Source organism: Larimichthys crocea, chromosome VIII (assembly GCF_000972845.2).
Source record: "Larimichthys crocea isolate SSNF chromosome VIII, L_crocea_2.0, whole genome shotgun sequence".
Classification (NCBI taxonomy): domain Eukaryota; kingdom Metazoa; phylum Chordata; class Actinopteri; family Sciaenidae; genus Larimichthys; species Larimichthys crocea.
Genome location: NC_040018.1, coordinates 18,909,982 through 18,928,197, shown reverse-complemented (window position 1 = coordinate 18,928,197; position 18,216 = coordinate 18,909,982). Strand labels below are relative to the sequence as shown.

Here is an 18,216-nt window from a genome sequence, read left to right as displayed (position 1 = left end):
TACAGCAAACTGTTTTCAATTGAATGACAGCACAAGAAGTATTTTTGTTATAACACACACACACACACAAAAATATATTTAATGCTTCTTCTCTCAACATCAGATGCACACAACTGTGACAACTTGGCTTTATTCTCTGTAACGCAGGTTGAACATTTCTGTAAAACCCTCAGTGGTTTTCAATATTATGCAGTCTTTACAAGACATAAAATTTACTACAAAAAAGCTATTATCTGGGAATTCAACAAAATTGGAAAATTGTGTGAATGTTGTTAAAATGAAAAGTTTGAGATAACAGATAATGTACCCGACAAGTCTAGAGAGAGAGAGAGAGAGAGAGAGAGAGAGAGAGAATATGTCAAGGACATAATGAGCAATGCTGGTTTCCTTGCAACCAAACTACAGCAGCCGATAATCAAGATAATAAAGCCAGAGACAGTTCCTATGATCACCGGCACACTATAGACATTTTTCACAGCAGACATTTTGACTTGTCACAGCAGGAAAAGTGCAGGTGACTGACTCTGTTCCATTAAGCGTCCTAGTAAGCCATGCCAGTGTGCCAGCATGCACAATAAAAGCAGTGAATGCAGTGATATATAATGTTGATATATAATGCTAGGACATGCCACAATGTCTAGTGTGAAAAGGATCTAATGGACCTTGATTGTACAAGATTGAGAGCAATTAATAATATTAATGTAGTGGACACATTTTCAGGAAACACTTGGTGAAGGACACACACCTTTTTAAGTAGACAAATTGTACAGTATAGATACAAGATAGTGCAGTATGTTATGACCAACCTAGTTTTTTATCTGTGTGTACTTAGTTTCTGTTCTTTCTTTCAGAAAGCACTCTATCATCTAACTCCTTCTATCCAATCAGTGGCACGGGATCCACCTACAAAAGGTCCTACCTCCACCTCCCACACACTCTGCCTCTCAGCCAGCAGACTCTGCAGGACCAGAGTCTCACAACACCACTTTGTGTTTTCTTTGTTTTCTTTTGTTTATTTAATAAACTCAAACTCTGTTTAAAAAAAACTCCTTTCCTCCTTTCCTCGTGTTACATTTTCTTCCGTCGTGAGCGTGCGCACATGAGAAAGACCACACAAGTAGGAGAGAGACAGAAGAGAAAAATAGTCATATACAAGGAAACTTTCTGTTGCCAAGGAAACAACCCCTCTCTCACATGAAACCTTTCTCATTCATCCATCTGGTCTCACCTACCTGCCTGAGTCACAATACAAATGACAGGGTGGAGAGTGGCGTGTTGAATGAATATTTAAGATGCATTAAGTGCTTTATTGATGACACAAACACATTCCCATGTCTCATTCCCTCACAGCCTTTTTGTGTCTCTAAAACATTTCCCACTTTGCTCACAAACACAGACACACAGTTCCCCTTGCTGTCGCCTCCTTGACTGTATAATTCCTATTCATTACCATCAGGTTATGGTGCCTGGACCAATTAAGCTGCCTGCTTTAAGACTACATTGACACAGTGTGGAAAGGACAAGGTTCTCCCTGGTGTCTGCCTCTCCTGACACACTGTATTTGTTTGCTGTGTGTGAGCGGTGTTTCTGCATGCATTTGCATCTGTGTCGTGTGTGTATGTCTGTTGTCACATATGTCTGCTCTGTAAGAGGTGACACCTTCAGACCTTTGATGGTTTATCCTTAACCTGCATTTTACCTTTTCACTCACCTCAGTTCCCCCACCACACACATTAATACACACACAGACAATTTATTAACTTCACATGCAGTTTGCCGTTGATTCAGTTATTGAAATATGATGACACATTCTCTTTTAACAATAGTATGGTGGCCAATAAAACAGTAAATAATCAGACCAAAAAAGAAAGTTTTTGTAGTTTTTGTAAAAACACTCGTTTCTTTTCTCATCTTATACACTGTTGGATTTGCACCATGTTTTAAACTCTCTTACTTTATGACAAACACATATTCTGAAAAGTACTAGTTATTGGTTAGTATTAAATAAACTGAAAGATGTAAGAGATCTGAGAAAAAGGTGCCACATGACCAACCTGTTAGCTTTCTGTGCTGCAGACTGTTCTGAACAAATTAGGGCAGGCCAGAAACATTGACACCAAGTTAATTACATATGCAGGATAACAAATGGATTACACTGTACACTGAGTGTGTTTACATGAGTTCAAAACTTTTGTCAAAGAAACTTGTTAACATGCAAATACGATAAAGTCCACACTGTCCAGCATCACAGAGGAGCCCTTGGTATGGCCACTGTTTCAGGCTTAATTTTCCCTTTAATGGTGAAAGAAACATGGTGTTACAGAGGCATAGTTAATGAAGAGCAAATGCAGCCCCCAGCTAAGGCCTTCAGCCTACATTCATCATGGATTCAATTTCCCCCATGCACGAGAGTATCTGGAATCATTACAACACAACTAGCTGGCATCCCTTGCTCATAAATAAGCCTGTTAATTGACCTGTCATAGCTAATTGCTGCAGGGGATAGGAGACTGGTGTGTGTGTGTGTGTGTGTGTGTGTGTGTGTGTGTGTGTGTGTGTGCGTGTGTGCGTGTGTATGTATTTGTAAAAAAAGAGTGTCTACGTTTGCATGTATCTGAATCTAACACAGTGTTTATGCATGTAAATGTGTTTGTGTGTAAAGATAACACAGATATAAAGCAATTGTTTAGTTGTTTAGTTGAAAACTCTTGCCTGAGAGTTTTGATTTTAGAGCCATTAGTCATCAGCCTTGAGACAGGGAGATGTGAAGTAGACCAGGGCAAGAATCGACCCAACTGGTCTGCCTGTCCCAGAACAGGGCCAGAGAGAAAGATAAGCAGAGAGAAAGAGAAAAAAAAAACAACAACAAAAAAACAAAAGATATAGAGAAACACACACTAGAGGATAGAAACGCAAAACAAACAAAACCATCATCATTTTTAGCCCTCACTTTTTTCTCTCTCTCTCTACTGGGTTGTAAACTTACTGAGGCACACACACACACACATGAACACACACTCATAAATAGACACAGTGAGGGAAAAGGGCTGGGGAAAATGAATGAGAGAGGAAGCATCATGTCCAGTCAGAAAGGAGGACTGAGTCATCTAGTTTACCCGGCCACATCCCAACAGGGAAAAGGTTACTGCAAGCGCAGCTGCCAAAGAGCCAAAGGGACCTCAATGGTGTGTCAACAGACAGTCTTCAAACACACACGCTTCCTCTGTTATGGCTCCCAGACTATTTTCCTCCACTATTGACTGAATGTGGACAGTAAACTTTAACTTTAAACTCATGGTGAACTTAAACAGGGGAAAGCTTATTGTGCAGCACAAATTAGAGAAGACTCTACCCCGAGAGCTTAATTTGAACTTGGTCAGAGTTTTAGTTGAGAAATAGTTCAGATCAGTTTCTAATCAAGTTCAATATTATTTATTTACTAATGTTACAGTAGGCAGGGACATCGGTAAGTAACTATCATTGTTACAGCAAATCAACTATTCTCTGTCCAAACATTAATACTCAATACAAATAATACAAAAATACATTTCTGATTACAGTACATTAGGTCCCACAGTGCACCTGTGTATTTGAACTGTATTTCATACCTGAATATAAACTCTAGTAAACAGATCTGCACCCACAATAACATCCTACATGCACTCATCCTACTCTCTCTCTCCTGAAATGTTTCTAATACTATAGTCACGGGACTGATTGATATAGATTACTGTTCTGAAATGTAAGTGGTATTATTGTAGAATGTTTTATAATTGTAATATCGCATTTTTAATTACAGGGACTAAGAAACTGTATTTAATTTGGATTGGTCACATTTGACTGATGCCTGATCACATTCATAAACATAGCATTTGTGTTGATACCAATCCGGTGTATTCCCACTGCTGCATTGCTAACTTCACACATTATTCTATTCTCTTATTTTCTTTCTCGTGACAGGCGGGTAGCGACATATGCACATTATTTGGATCTTTCAAATCAGTGTAAAACCTTTTTCCCCACCCTGTGATCAGCACATTCTTGATGAAGCAAATAATCCTCTGGTTACTGTGTGGATAGGCTTGCTGCTGACATTCAGCAGAAAATGAGCTGAATGTTCATTCAAAGGCCCTCATTTATCAATACTCCCCTCAGTACTAAAATGTCAAAATGCTGTACCCACATTTATTTAATACATGAAAAATGCACCCCAGTCTTTCATATAAAAGCTTGTGGTTAATTCATATTTATCATATTTTTACACTGCCTTCATTAGTACTACTTTTCTCACAAATGTGTGTGGCTTAATAAATAATAATGTGATGCTATATTGATTGCAGTAGGCAAACGCTCTCATTGCTTACATTCTGAGGCTGCAAGCTGGCAGGGGCGCTAACTACACAGGATGCTAATATGTGTTGGCTCTGACATCACCATATATAAAGTGGCAATGATTCTGGGAGCTCAAAAGTAAATCTAAATCTGATGCCTTTCTCGGCTTCTTTGGATCTTTAAATGTCACCGTGGAGACTTTCCTGTGAATTATCAAACTCTAAGCAGAGTTTCAATTCTTTGTGGAATTCCCTTGATTGCTAACGGTCACTAGAGTACAAAATCCCATCCTGTTCTATCTAAGCTGGTGTCCTCTTGGGGAAAGACACAGTAGTGACGAAATGGTTGCAGTCGAAGAAATGTCGTAGAGATGACAGGAAGGAGTAGGAATGTGGATGTAGAAGCATAAAATTCTGTTTTTTTCTGTCTTCTAAGAGCAACAGCCAAAGCAGAGCTGACAATGGTGTCGGCACATGGTAGAAATTAACCCTCAAGAGAAAAGTGCTGGAGGCTGATTTCAATTCAGAGCTTGACTTCTCTCAACATCAAGCAAACAGCATAGAGCACACTAAGTATACATGTTTGCCTCTGAACAGATGACCAGGTCATTCCTTCAGGTCAATTCATGCAACACCTCTCAGAGGCTTAGTGTGGCTGCAGGGGCAGGGGGAGTCTTACTGTCTCAGGTTATATCCTCTGGTCTGTTGTATGTTTTTCTTCAACTGGTTGCTGGTATAATAGTACAAGTGTGCACTATTTTCTGTTTTCCTATTGTTTCTCTAATTGTCTTTGTTACAGGAAAAGTAATCACCAAGCCATTACCTGGAAGGGTCCACTGGGGCTTATGTCGAAGAATGCTTTCTTCCAGTCTGGACCCTGATCACCAGACTTCATCCACACCGCCGAGTCCACAGAGGCAATACTTCTTACTCTCAGAAGTACATTGAGTGTGCCTGTGAAAAGTACACACAATCACACACACATACAGACCATTAGAAACTGTCAATGAACAAAGACCGAATACTGAGTTACGTTAAATGTATGTAAAACCTTAAGATTATTGAAACCCTTAAACATAACGACCCACACATGGTGACTTATTTCCACCAACACAGACATATGATTTAGTCTTGACAGTCAGAAAGGAGCACATACTGAATGACTAACTAGCACTGAAATACCTCAATCTGAACTGTAATTAGACTAAAAAGCATGTGTGTCTTTACTAAGTACAACAAGATAAGTGACCAACTCATGACAGATCCCAACGTACTTACAAAAATTCAATTGATTGTTTACAGTCACAAGAGAAACAGAAGGTATTGATTGTAGCCACTGCCTCCATCCCACTGAATACTCCATGGTTTACAGCCCAGCAACAATTTACTGCAAAAGGAACAAGCTCTGTTCTGACTGACGGTCACTGGCACAAATTAAGTCCTCCAGCATCACCAAGTATCGAGCTGCTGTGAAGCTGTAAACATTAAACACCATAAAGAAAATTAAGATTTTTTCTCACAATAATGGGGACCAAACTCTAAACACCATAACACTGCCAGAGCTGGTTTATATAGGAAGTGGAAACAAATGCATTTTTCATAAATCAGGATGAAGCTTTAAGGTCAGATATTGTATGTGGATGACATTTAAGCAAAAATGAAATGTCTGAAGCCCTTTTGATGAGAGGTTATATATCTTGAACCCTACGTTGACAGTCCAGTACATAGTTTTATTTTACACTGACATAACTGGAGCAAGGGGACAGCAGCAAGGAAGAAGGAAGAGGGAAAGTCAAGCACAGGTAATAATGGAATGAGACTGAGAGAGCTTTCAGGATCTGGAAGTAAGATCTGTTGATAAACTGACCACTGTTCATTAATTTAGCTTCCTGCAATCTACAGTATATACTTTACTTCCTTGTGAAGTTTGGTTAAAGTCCTAGAAAACGCTTGTAAGTACTGCAGAAACATGGCATAAAAATCAATTGTCCTGAATCCTGAAAAACAAGCTTGAGAGAACGACACCATTCAGCCATAAGGAAGTGGTCCAAAGAGTCTCTCTCTCTGTTTCTCTGTTTCTCTGTTTCTCTCTCTCTCTCTCTCTCTCTCTCTCTCTCTCTCTCTGTCTCTAAGGTGTGAGAGAATCATTCATCTTCTTAACGATCCTCAGCCAGCTCCTAATTGGAACATTAACCAACCACCAGTCTCTTAAACAAATGCGCAGGCAGGGGGCACGGTATCTGTAAGTACTGTATGTGTGCGTATGAACACAAGTGTGAGTTTGCCTATGTCCACAAATGTTTATCATTTGTTGTGTGTATGTGTATCTTCGAGCTAATGTTCCTGAAATAAGCAGTAGAGTAGGCTCAGAGTCATTGACTTCTTACACTGTTGGAGGTGAGACTAGGGGAAGTGCACTGGTTATGGGGTGCAGGGAAGTTAAATAACTAATAATATGTTGAGCATGTCCATACATTGTAGCCCATGCTGAGAAACTGTGACACTGTGAAATATGACTGAAGTAAAGTATAACAACTAAAATATGTGCACTGTTTTGCAATACTTCACCATTTTTTGGGAAAGATGTTTTTCCAATTTTTTGCCACTTTGCAAATGCCCATTCAATGAAAATTGAATGAAAAGATGGAGTCAGTTAGCTTAGCTTAGCATAAAAGTTGGTAAACCTCTTGTCATCACTAAGTTGTTGCTAGGCAACCAACAGAGCAAGAAACATGTAAAACAACCTTTTAAACTTCAGTTTTTGTACAGATTAGACACTTTTGTTTTTGTTTTTTTTACAGATTGTGTTTGTGTGGACAAACCCAGGCTGTCTGCTAGCTATATGGAACTGGTGTTCTCTTTTAATTCTCTGTAAGTTATCAGATAAGTGTATTTCTCCAAAATGTCAAACTATTGTTTTAACAGGAGGTTCATTTTATGTGGCAGTCTACAGACTGGATCATGCACCCTATAGTAGAATGACATGGCGAAAATGATGTGCCGATACTGCAGCTGAAATAGCTACATTAGAGAGTCACATGCAAATGTCCATTGCATTACATTTGAAAGGGCATGGACCGCACTGTGAAATTGTTATATAATGGAGACAAACATTGGATAGTTCTGGTGTACTCACCTTCACCTGCTCAGCCTACTCTCTCATTCTACCTCCACATATCTGAGCTTCATTGTCTCTTTCTCACACACTACCCATTCTCTCTCTCCTCCTACAGTATCTCTGCTGCAGCCTCACCTCACCACCTACACACACACACACACACGACAGAGGGAAGAGGACTCTGATAAGCAGTCTATTGATTGGACTGAGGTAAAGTAGAGTGTGTTGGTAAGAGTGTCAGAGAGGCAGAGGAGAAGGCACAGCTCTATCAGGGCTACTTGTCCATAGAAGCATGAGTGAGGAGGACAGAAGAGATATACAACCACACACACGGTACACACCCACTGCTATACTTTAACTCCAATGACTTAGACTGGCTGTCTTTTGATAATTAGAGGTAAATCCACATCCGATCTTTCCTCCTTCTGCGTCTGAATAGGCTTTAAATCCAGTGTGTCCCCATTTCTTGCGCTGTTTAGCCCCAGAGCTACAGCTATGCTAAACTGTGCACATAGAACTGAGATTTACGGTCCGTGGTCTGGCTTCTGTCACCAAACAACAACAAGCCAAAGCATGCTCTTCAAAGTTCTGAGTAAATAACTAAGTCACAAGCATGAGAAACGGGACCCATCTAGGCTTTTCTGAATCCTTCTTTAATCCAAACTTCCTTTTTGACACAGCGACAGTCCCCCAGTTTCCATCAGTGGCAACCACTTTGTAACTAATGTAACTAAAAAAAGACAAACAGCAAAACATGCACCACAAAATAAGTGCATTAGTGATATTTCAATATTTCTGTTACGGTCAGTAGTTAATGTGTTTAGTGTGCACAGTCATCTGTGTTAGAAACAATGGGGCAAAACAAGTGTAGTTTGATTGTGTGGTGAAATGTTGACTAATCCAAAATATTAAGCTGTTGGACAGTATAATTGCATAGTACCTTAATTACTCAAAATATAAGGTGACAGAAAATGTTTTAAGTTTTGGCCGCAAAGAGCTGATGCCTGTGCCAGCCTAGCGACCACTTTTAAAAGTGATGAGGTGTGTAATGTTTTCCTGAAAATAAGAAACCTGAAGAATTAGAGATAAACATGTTTTAATCAATAAAAAGTGTCAAATAAAAAATAAAAAACAAAACAAAATAAAGGCACATTTGCTAGTTGGTATTAAAAAAAACATCACACAGCATGTCAAAGCTTATGCTAACACAGCCAGCTTGTCACATAGGCACTCTGCTTCTGTTACATACAGACCTGTACACATTAATACAGCAAACAAATTAAAAGTCTTACTTAATAAAAATCCAAAATGACATATGGGGTACAATACTTAAATAACCTCAAACTCTAATTTGTTTTCATCACTCTGAAGTGTAAATAATCCTGTGATTTCAAGTAAGCTTGCCAGTGGCATTCTGCAAACTTGAGCTAGTCTAAAATATTACCCACTGCCGTACAAAACTAATTAAATGTTGTTTATTATTGCTGCCAGCAATCCCAAAGAGAAACGCATTAAGGTGAACAACAAAACATATCACACGGGGCGGTCTTTATTTGCACTGTCAGCCTTTTGCACACCTAAAATCCAAACTAGTCAAAGAGCTTTTTTAACTTATTTTGAAACATACACAAAAGATAGTTTTACCTGCTTTATATCCACATAACCTTATGATTACGAAATTGCTAACATGTATATGAGGGTTGAAAAAGAGGAACATTTTAACAGTGTTTCTAAAAATTGCTTTGTGCCAAAATATCTAAAGGCTTTCAGCATATGCAGCCTTTTTAACACTTTACAGTGGAGTAGATTAAGTACTTCAGCATAAAGCACTACCTCTTGCATCCTCTCACTACTTCTAACCATTAATGAGTTGATGGCCTCTCCTGCAGCTCTCTGTTCTAGCCCTTTTTACATCCCTGCTATGCCTCCTCGTACTTGTTTGCGCGCACTTCCTTTCTTGTTGCACTTCATTTTTCTCAGTCTATCTCCCTTTTTACCACCATCCTCTCACTCTCTTTATTAACCCTCCTATTTTTCTTTCCAAGGCTGGCAGATCCCCATCGTCCCCTCACTCTTCTCATCTCATCTCTCTTCTCACTGACCCCCTCTGTCTTATCCTCATCTTGTCTCTTTTCGTCATTAAGAATCACACTGTGTCTCCCTTGCAAGAGTGTGAGATCTGCCAATGTAAGGCAATTAAAGTGACAACAGACTGGAGCAGACTGGAGGAACAACAGAGTAAATTGAGGGAGGGCTTGTAGCAGAGCTGGGCGTAACTGGTGACAGAATGTACTAATTGTCAGCAAATGCTGTGTGCCTGATATAACATTGTCTTGTCTCAATTCTACAAGACCTCTGCATGTTCAAGTAAGTGCTTTAGTATCCACCACAGTTCACTTATAATTTTTGAACATGAGTTGAACACAGGCATATATCTCAAGTGGCAATCTGAATAATTCAGAATGTTTCTGATTCTCTGCCTAACACATTGTTAGTCTATTCTCACTACATGCCCACCCAGCCCATGGACCCAAGTGTAACTGCACTGGCTGCATTCTCTATTTTCATGTCACTGCTTACAATCAGAATAGTAGCATGCTGATGTTTAGCAGATATAATGTTTACCATGTTTACCATGTTTGTTAAGTGTGTTAGCATACTAACATTTGCCAATTAGCACTAAACAGTACAGCTGAGGCTGTTAGTCGTCGATGTGTTGTAGGTATTTGGTCAAAAAATCAAAAAGTATTGGACAACATAACATTTTGGCGAGATGATGGCCCAAGATGAAAAGTCAGATATGAAACCACAACTCATCCTCTGGGGACCATGAATGTGAATACCACATTTCACAGCAATCCATCAATAGTTGTCAGATATTTCAATAAAGAACTATATTGTATGCCTAATTACCAGTCACTAAAGTCAGCGGCATAGATTGTCTGCATGCCATAGAGACCTGTAGTAAATTGCCGGTCCATCATTAGATATCGAGATGCTTCACAGCATCAGTGAAGAAATTGACCTGCTAGTGGCGCTAGAGAAAAAGTCAGCTCACCAAAACTATTAAAATGTATTCTCTAGGGATCATAAATATCTATACAAAATTCAAGTGGGGTGCAACATCTATGGCCACAGGCCAAATGAGTAGTGAATGTTTAAGTTTTACAGGCACTCAACAGATTGTTTTTTGGCTCGTGCATGAATCAAATCTACTAACTGGCTTCTTTTTTTCTTTTTCTTTTTTGCCAGCATTTAGTTGGTGAAAGGTACTAACGCTGTGCCCTGACTTCAAGTGGTGGACTGACCAGCGGACCACTACTGCTAGCTGAAAAACAATATGTCCCAAAAAATTTTTTTTTTTTCTCATTCATACAGGTAAATAATACACATGTATTACATAATCATGTCTGTGAACACATGCATATACACACATTTGCGCAGAAACACTGTGCCCTTCTACACACCATAACATCCTTCGGAGACAGGGCAGGTCAGAAAGTAACAAATGTTACAGTAAAGTCTGTTTGCTTGGGCTATGAACACATAAATCAACGTTTTTGTATGTCTGTGAATAAATGTGGGTGTGCCTTCATGTTTTTGCTCTGTATGTTTTTTGTGTGAATCCATGCCTGGGCGTACGGTATGCTTGTGGGTGTGTGTAGAAGTGTGTGTGCAGGTGTGTAGGCTACATGATGTATGCATTCTAGCTGTGTGACAGAGCATATTATGATGAACAGCTCCCCCAAATGACTGATTGTGTCTTGCCACTGCCATAAATCACACACCCACTGCCCCCTTCAACCACCTCCAAACACACAAAAGCACCAGTGAGGCACAAGCAGGAACATACGAAGAAAACTTTGATAACAACCAAACAACCCCCCCAAGCACACACACACACAACTACAATGTTGTGTCTGACAAGCTCTATAAGTGAAGGTCAAACACAGAGTTCAGCTTCTGACAGAAGCCGAGCGATACGAGTATCCCGATAGTATCGAGTGTCAGCACGCTCTCCACTGTGTCATGTCATTGTGTTTCTATGGATGCTCTCATGTGGTAAAAGACAATGTGTGTACTTTTGAGCGTCATTCTCTGTTGTACTACTCACCAATATGCTTGCCCTTCATGTGATAGTAGAAGGACACACAGTATGGAACTCTGCCGGAGCCCTTGGGGCCCTTGACTGAGGTCACGTTAAAAAGTGGAGAAAGAAGACGAGCCTTGTCTCCCTGAACACGCGGCCGTGATGCTTCAATGTACATGTAGTAGCCTGAAACCAACAAGACAACACTTTATTGTCCAGAGTCCAAAATGTATAACAAATTTTATTTATTTTATTTCTGTTTTCTCAAATGTTCTGTCACTTCACTGCTACCAGTACTATATGTAAAACTGGACGTGTACATAAAATTATTCCTCACCCTCCTTGGTTCCACTGCGGTCAGTCTCAGGGCCAGTATTGGCAGATCGCTTGGGATTCTGCGTCAGATGATTCTGTCTCGTCCAATCAAAGACGTCACCCCGGTCTTGAGAGAAACCACAGATCCGCTCATCCTCAAAACCACACACATGGTCTGGTATGTGCGTGTGTGGGAAGGAAAAAAACAAGAGAAAAACACTTTAGATCTGTGGCATGTCTACAGGTAACATGACCTGCTATTTTATTTCCACCCACTTTTGCCAGTAAAATTAATGCCAACAATATATCTGTATAAAATAATAAGATAATATAACCATGTAATAACTTCTGCAATATAAACGTCAAAGGTAGACAACTTCAGACAGGCAAATACTGTTAAAGTGATAGGCACAGATGTAGGAGCGAGAATGCTGTATGTAATGATTTCACATACTATGCGTATTCTGATGTGTGATTCCCACATGCAGAAAATGCTACAGGTTAACTATTATTAAGTCAGACTGTGTCAACTAAAAACAATTCAATTTCAATTTGACTGTTTAAAGACACAAGATTTCCAACAAAACAAGGTATGGAGCCTTGAGATATTTTGGAGAAAGAACACTTGATCTACTAGTTTACACTATAGAATATTTCTTAGGATTTATTCAAGGAATGTTTATCAATGCCACTAAAAATACACTACTAATGAAAAATGATCTGTGAGAATCCTAGCTATCCTAGTTTAATCTGACTTTTGATACCTGAATTTATATTGTGCTCACAATAAAGCTTAGGGGAAACTATGACCAGATGTATCCACATGATACATTATCTTCTAGGATTTTTAGGATTAATTGTAATATTCTCTCATTTATATGTTTTAAGTTTAACATTTTGGATTTTCTGATGTTGCCACATACAAAAGGACAAAAAAAACATTTAGAGAAAGACCTTTGTGATGGATTTGCCACAATTTCTGATGTGGACGTCGTCTTGTTAAACCAGATATACATGCTTCTCTCTCTGCTGTTGTCACCTTCATTAGCCCATCTGGAGGGCTCTGCTATTATCAGACGTTCACCAAATAAATCAAAATTGAAGCAAGCGAGCGCAACAATAGCTATCGAAAAACAATCCAAGCTGACAGATTCAGTAAAGGCTTCCCGGACACTCACACAGTCCGCTGCAGATGCATATGGCTCGATCTCCCCATGAGGATGGCTTATGTGTGTGTGTTTCTTTGTTTCAGGGAAGCTAATCTATTACTATTCACACCCAGCTCCACTACATGCGCTCCTTTCAATTTGCACTGTTGTTCTCGCAGTCTGTTCCAATCTGCTGTTGTTTTAATTGCCTCACCCTGGCGGAGCCAACTGCCACTCCTGCCAGAAAAATGCTGTGTATCTCTTAATGAAGAAAATAGACAAGATGCAATTGACTGAGAAAGACAGAGGGATGTAAGAGAGAGGACAGTGAGAGTTTGTTCAATAGAGCAAGATAGAGATAGTAAGGTGGACAACAGAGAGAGGTAGGCCTTTAAGGTAATGCAAGATGTAAGATAGATTCAATATAGTCTACTAAATATACTGAATTTCAAATATGTATACCTATTTTCATATTGCATTAAGTGTAGCTTGCACAGAAACATGTCTTCCTAGCTTTTACCACGCTGTCAACAATCAGCAACAACAGGAACAACAAGCTGAACACTAAAATGTGGAGGAGCTGAGAATGGTAGTGGAGGGAGGTCTCACCTGAAGGTCTTGGGTAGGTGTAGGCTGTAAGAAAAATAGTACTGATTAACATTTAGATCTGTTAGTGTATGGAAATGAAAGATAACTTTAGAAGAAAAAAGTCTCCCCTTTTTTTCTAATAAGACTCACGTTCTGAATACTGAATGATGCGACTGATGTAGTCCCCAGTGCTGTAGGTGGTGATGGGTGCCAGTCTGACCTCGTAGGAAAGAGGGATTCTCAGATCTGATATGGTGTGGGACAGCAGCACACCCTTCTCCGGCTCCTTTCCTTTGAGATCTATCTGCTTTGACAGCAGGTTCTGCTTGTTCTAGATTTTTAAAAAGAAATGATCATCAGAAAATGTGGCAAAGTTGACTGAGGCAGAATACAGAGGTGTCAATACTGTCAGGAATATCTCACATATTTTCTCCTTTCCTGTCCTACTCCCATCATACCAGACACACTCTTATCTCTACCACTTCATGCTGATATGCCCGGATATCAAGACTTAACCAATAAAAAGTTAACCAAGTGATGGGAAACTCACTCCAGGTAACAACCCAAATATATTGCAGTGGAAATCCTTCAGATAGGTGATAGAGGAAGGATTTTGATTGCAATATTAACTGTTCCTACTGTATATTACTGATACAAGACTTTGCGATTTAATGCAAACAGGCAAACAGACTCGATACGTAAAAACTTTTCCTGGCAAACATATTCTCTTCTCAAATGTGACTAAAGCATACCCTCAAACCACTGATCAGTGTTGCACAAATATTTGTTTTGTAGATCAGCAATAATTTACTACACACACCTTATTAATCACCAGATCTTCATATTATTTTGATTAGCAGTATCTGTACATGTTTCCCCACATTTCCATTTACAATCAACATACCTCAGGTCTTGGATTGTACCTATCTTTAACTGCATAAGTCTTCAATCTTTTCTTTTAACCAACACATGGTAAAGCAACAGTCAAAAGAAAAATTTGCAACAATGTCTTCTCTTTAAATGCTTATTGTCAGTACAGATACAGTATGGTCTCCTGCACCAAGGTATTCAGCATTATTGAACTAAACAAGATGTTTGATTTCCAACAAAATGTATTATTTATTACTGTATTAACTACCACAACATAGACTAAATATTACTATAAAAATTATTTCACTTGTTGCTATTTAGTAATTTATGATTAAGCATTGTATATCCTACCAAAATGAAATACTAAACAGCTTTAAATAAATTGAATTGACTGTGCATGAAAATGAAAATGGATGGGATGAGATGTAATCCAGTCCAATTGTCTCCTTGTTTTTTCTAAAGTAAAGTCAGAGCTGTTTTTTTTTTTTTTTTTTTTTTTGTAAGCACCACTTTCAATACAGCTATTGCTGTGTTATTCCACCCACGGAGAGAAGGATCCATTAGCTGTGTATCTGCCTCTGATCCCAGCTACTTAAAGACCTGACAGTGAGCTCAATCTAATGCATTAGGTCAGCCACTCCACCATAACACCTTTGTACACCCACAGCATGCCATTATCAGGTAATGCATGCAGCAGAAGTGTGTGTGTGTATGTGTATGTGCGTATGTGATTTGAGTGTGTGTCTGTGGCGTGCATGTGGTAAATGTCTACAGAACAGCTCTCACACAGTGAGCAATCAGTGTAGCAGGTTTAAATATATATGTTCTTGTATTAATGTGCCTGATCAAGCCAGTTATTAACAGTGTGGAAGGTTAGAGGTCTCAAAGTAAATGTCCCTTATATATACTGTATATATATACCTGCATATACATTGTACACACAGTATAATATATATATATATATATATATATAAACAGGATTTATCAAATGTGCTGTCTAAAATGCGCATGCTGTTGTTCACACAGTCACACTGGGACGTCTGGGAAGAGGCACTGATGCATTCCATAACTTTCTCTATAATTGCTACAGTTCTGTATGCTCTGACATTGCCACAGTAAAATCACCTTTTCCTCCTCGCCTCTGGCACTCAAGTTGAGTTGCGCTATTCCCATTGGATGTCTACTTACCACCACAAAATTCAGACTCAGCTAGACTGAGCTGATCATTTGTATTGACAAGTCTATGGTGACTCCTGCTCTGTCTGCAAAGAATTTGATATGACTCCAATTATTGTGTGAGGCCCACATGGCAGCTACAGACCGATCCATGCAAGTTTGTGCTCGGCAACATACTTGGAATCAAATCCTTGCTTCCTCACTAGGCCCTATGCCACTAATGGCTGTTAAATCTTCTTTCCTCAGTGCAAGCCTGGCTGTTTCCATTTCAGTTACTCCAACTTTTTACCCTGTCTTGCCAGTTATGGAACATCCTTCCAAATGTGGGTGAAATTATCTTCTTTTTTTTTAATAAATCGCATTTCTTCCCAATGAATAATATGTTCTCCTCAATAATTTGTGTTAAATGCACAAAAATATTTGAGTTTGTTACAAGCCTGACCTACACACATAAGACTTTTCTTGTACCATAGCTATATTGGAGAGATTTTCACTTTATCAGCTATTGCAATCTCTAAATCACATCACTGTTGTTGGAAAGAATTCTGAAAACTTAACAAAGGACTTAGTAAGAGGATGATGTATAACAGGATACTGCCTCTTTTAATGAAAAGGCACCAAAGTGACCTTTTGCTTTAAGAGACCGTCACATCAAGTAAAGGTCAGAGGTTTCGATTTCTTAAACAGCAATGAGTCTTGTTGAAGTTTTCATGAATAAGGTACTAGTACTCAGATCATGAGCACCAATGCAAAAAAAAAAAAAAAACCCAAAAAACAAAACAAAACAAAACAACCAAAAAAACGTTAAGGAGTTAAAGTTTGATGTTAGAGCAGCTGCTGACATACAGTTTGATTTTTACATTGTTCTTGCATAAATATACCACTTATTAATGGTACGGAGGGTTAGAGGTACTCATTGACATGGTAAATGTCCCTTGTGACTAATAGATGTTATATATGACTTTTCTAGATTGTTCATGAGATGACAAATGGGCGAGGACAGTATAAATAGCAATGTTCTGATACACAAATCTGTTTTTATTTGTCTAACTTTCCCTTTAATAAGTGGTAATGTCTCTTTGGTGGAACTGCTAACAATTCAAACAAACTCTACTGTAGGCATCCAGTGTAAGAGATTTGGTCAGGTGGCACCAAAACAGAATACATAAACTCAAACATTATCATACAGTGTATAAAATTCACATGGTTAACAGTTAGATAGTAGAATGTATCATGCCCTTTTAACATCAACTTATACTCACATTCATCCATATAAACATTTACACACTGCTCATGCAGCATCTGCATAATTGTGTGAAATATAGCAGGAAAGTAAAGCTATGCTCATGTAATATGCATAGAGTGTGTCTTAGCAGGGAGACACGAGTTATTAATACCGAAGAGTCAGAGCTTTAGAAGTATGTTGAATGTGCTTTCTTCATACGTGGACAGGGTCTATGTATATACACACACGTACACTTGTTTTGGTGCTTTTTACAGAGTGTAGAAGATAGGCGACAGAAAGAATGAACTAGACTAAAACAATGCACTGACACACACACACACACACATACATGCTGCATGGACCTGTTCACTCTCACACACACACACACACTGGATCAATGAGGTGCTGAAGTGTGACTCAGTAGAATTCAGCTGCTCCCACTGCTGCTCTCTCCATCTGCTTCCCTCACTAGGTCAGTGGACATAATGTGTGTGTCTTTGTGTGTGTGTATGTGTCTGTGTGTGTGTATCAACTTAAGTGACAGGGAAAAGGAGGAGGGTCAGAAAGATATACAGCATGTAGAGAAAGGACCAAAAGAAGGATTGACTGGAGCGAGTGACTGACATATCCAAAGAAGCAGAGAGGTGGTTGGTTGATAGACTGATTCGGAAGTCCGTATACCTCTCTGGGTGTATGTGTGTGTGTGTGTGTGTGTGTCTGTGCCACACGCCTTGAGAGATTTCAGCCAGACAGTGTTTTTAGCTGTGTCTCCATCAGACTGTCAACAAAGAGACAACAAGACAAAAAATGTGTGAAGAGGGTGAGAGCAAAGGAGCAACGATATAATAAAAACACAGACACAGAGTGACGTGAGCTTATGTGTGTGAAGAGGCGGCCTCTTCAAATACTATGGTGTATAAGGTTAATTTTTCTATTATCCTATTTTTCTATTATTAATTGAGCTTTTTCATGACTGATCCAGTAGTTCACTGATATTGGCTCTGTGCATGTCAACAAGTCATCATCTGTGCATGTGTGCACTTGTGTCTGTATGTATGAGTATTTATGCTTGCACAGGCCGACGTGTTCTCCTTCTGGCCTTGTGTGTAAATATATGAGTGTATTCGCATATATACGTAAATAATTCATATATTTGATTTAATGTACAACTCTAATTCATCATGAATATTTTTAATTTCTCATATATATGATAATGGGGATGTGTGTTTGTGTGACTGTGTGTAGTTGTGATCTGAAGCCGGGTCAGCTGGCTGCCTGCACAACTTCAATGATACACAGACTCCATTGCTGCAGGCAAAAGAGTGGTCGATATAGAGATGAGGTGGAAAGATTTA

The 18,216-nt window shown here is 39.1% G+C and overlaps 1 protein-coding gene across 3 annotated transcripts in view; it reads right to left on the bottom strand.

Annotated features, from left to right (window-relative positions):
• The window catches only part of mdga1 (MAM domain containing glycosylphosphatidylinositol anchor 1), a 162,887-nt gene that overhangs the window by 16,244 nt on the left and 128,427 nt on the right, over nucleotides 1-18,216 (bottom strand). For all 3 annotated transcript variants that reach the window (XM_027281803.1, XM_027281804.1, XM_027281805.1), the window contains 5 exons: nucleotides 13,741-13,921; nucleotides 13,612-13,635; nucleotides 11,877-12,029; nucleotides 11,564-11,725; nucleotides 5,155-5,285 (listed from right to left, as the gene is read on the bottom strand). In XM_027281803.1, the coding sequence (XP_027137604.1) occupies nucleotides 5,155-5,285; nucleotides 11,564-11,725; nucleotides 11,877-12,029; nucleotides 13,612-13,635; nucleotides 13,741-13,921 (651 nt within the window). The remainder of the gene's footprint in view (nucleotides 1-5,154; nucleotides 5,286-11,563; nucleotides 11,726-11,876; nucleotides 12,030-13,611; nucleotides 13,636-13,740; nucleotides 13,922-18,216) is intronic.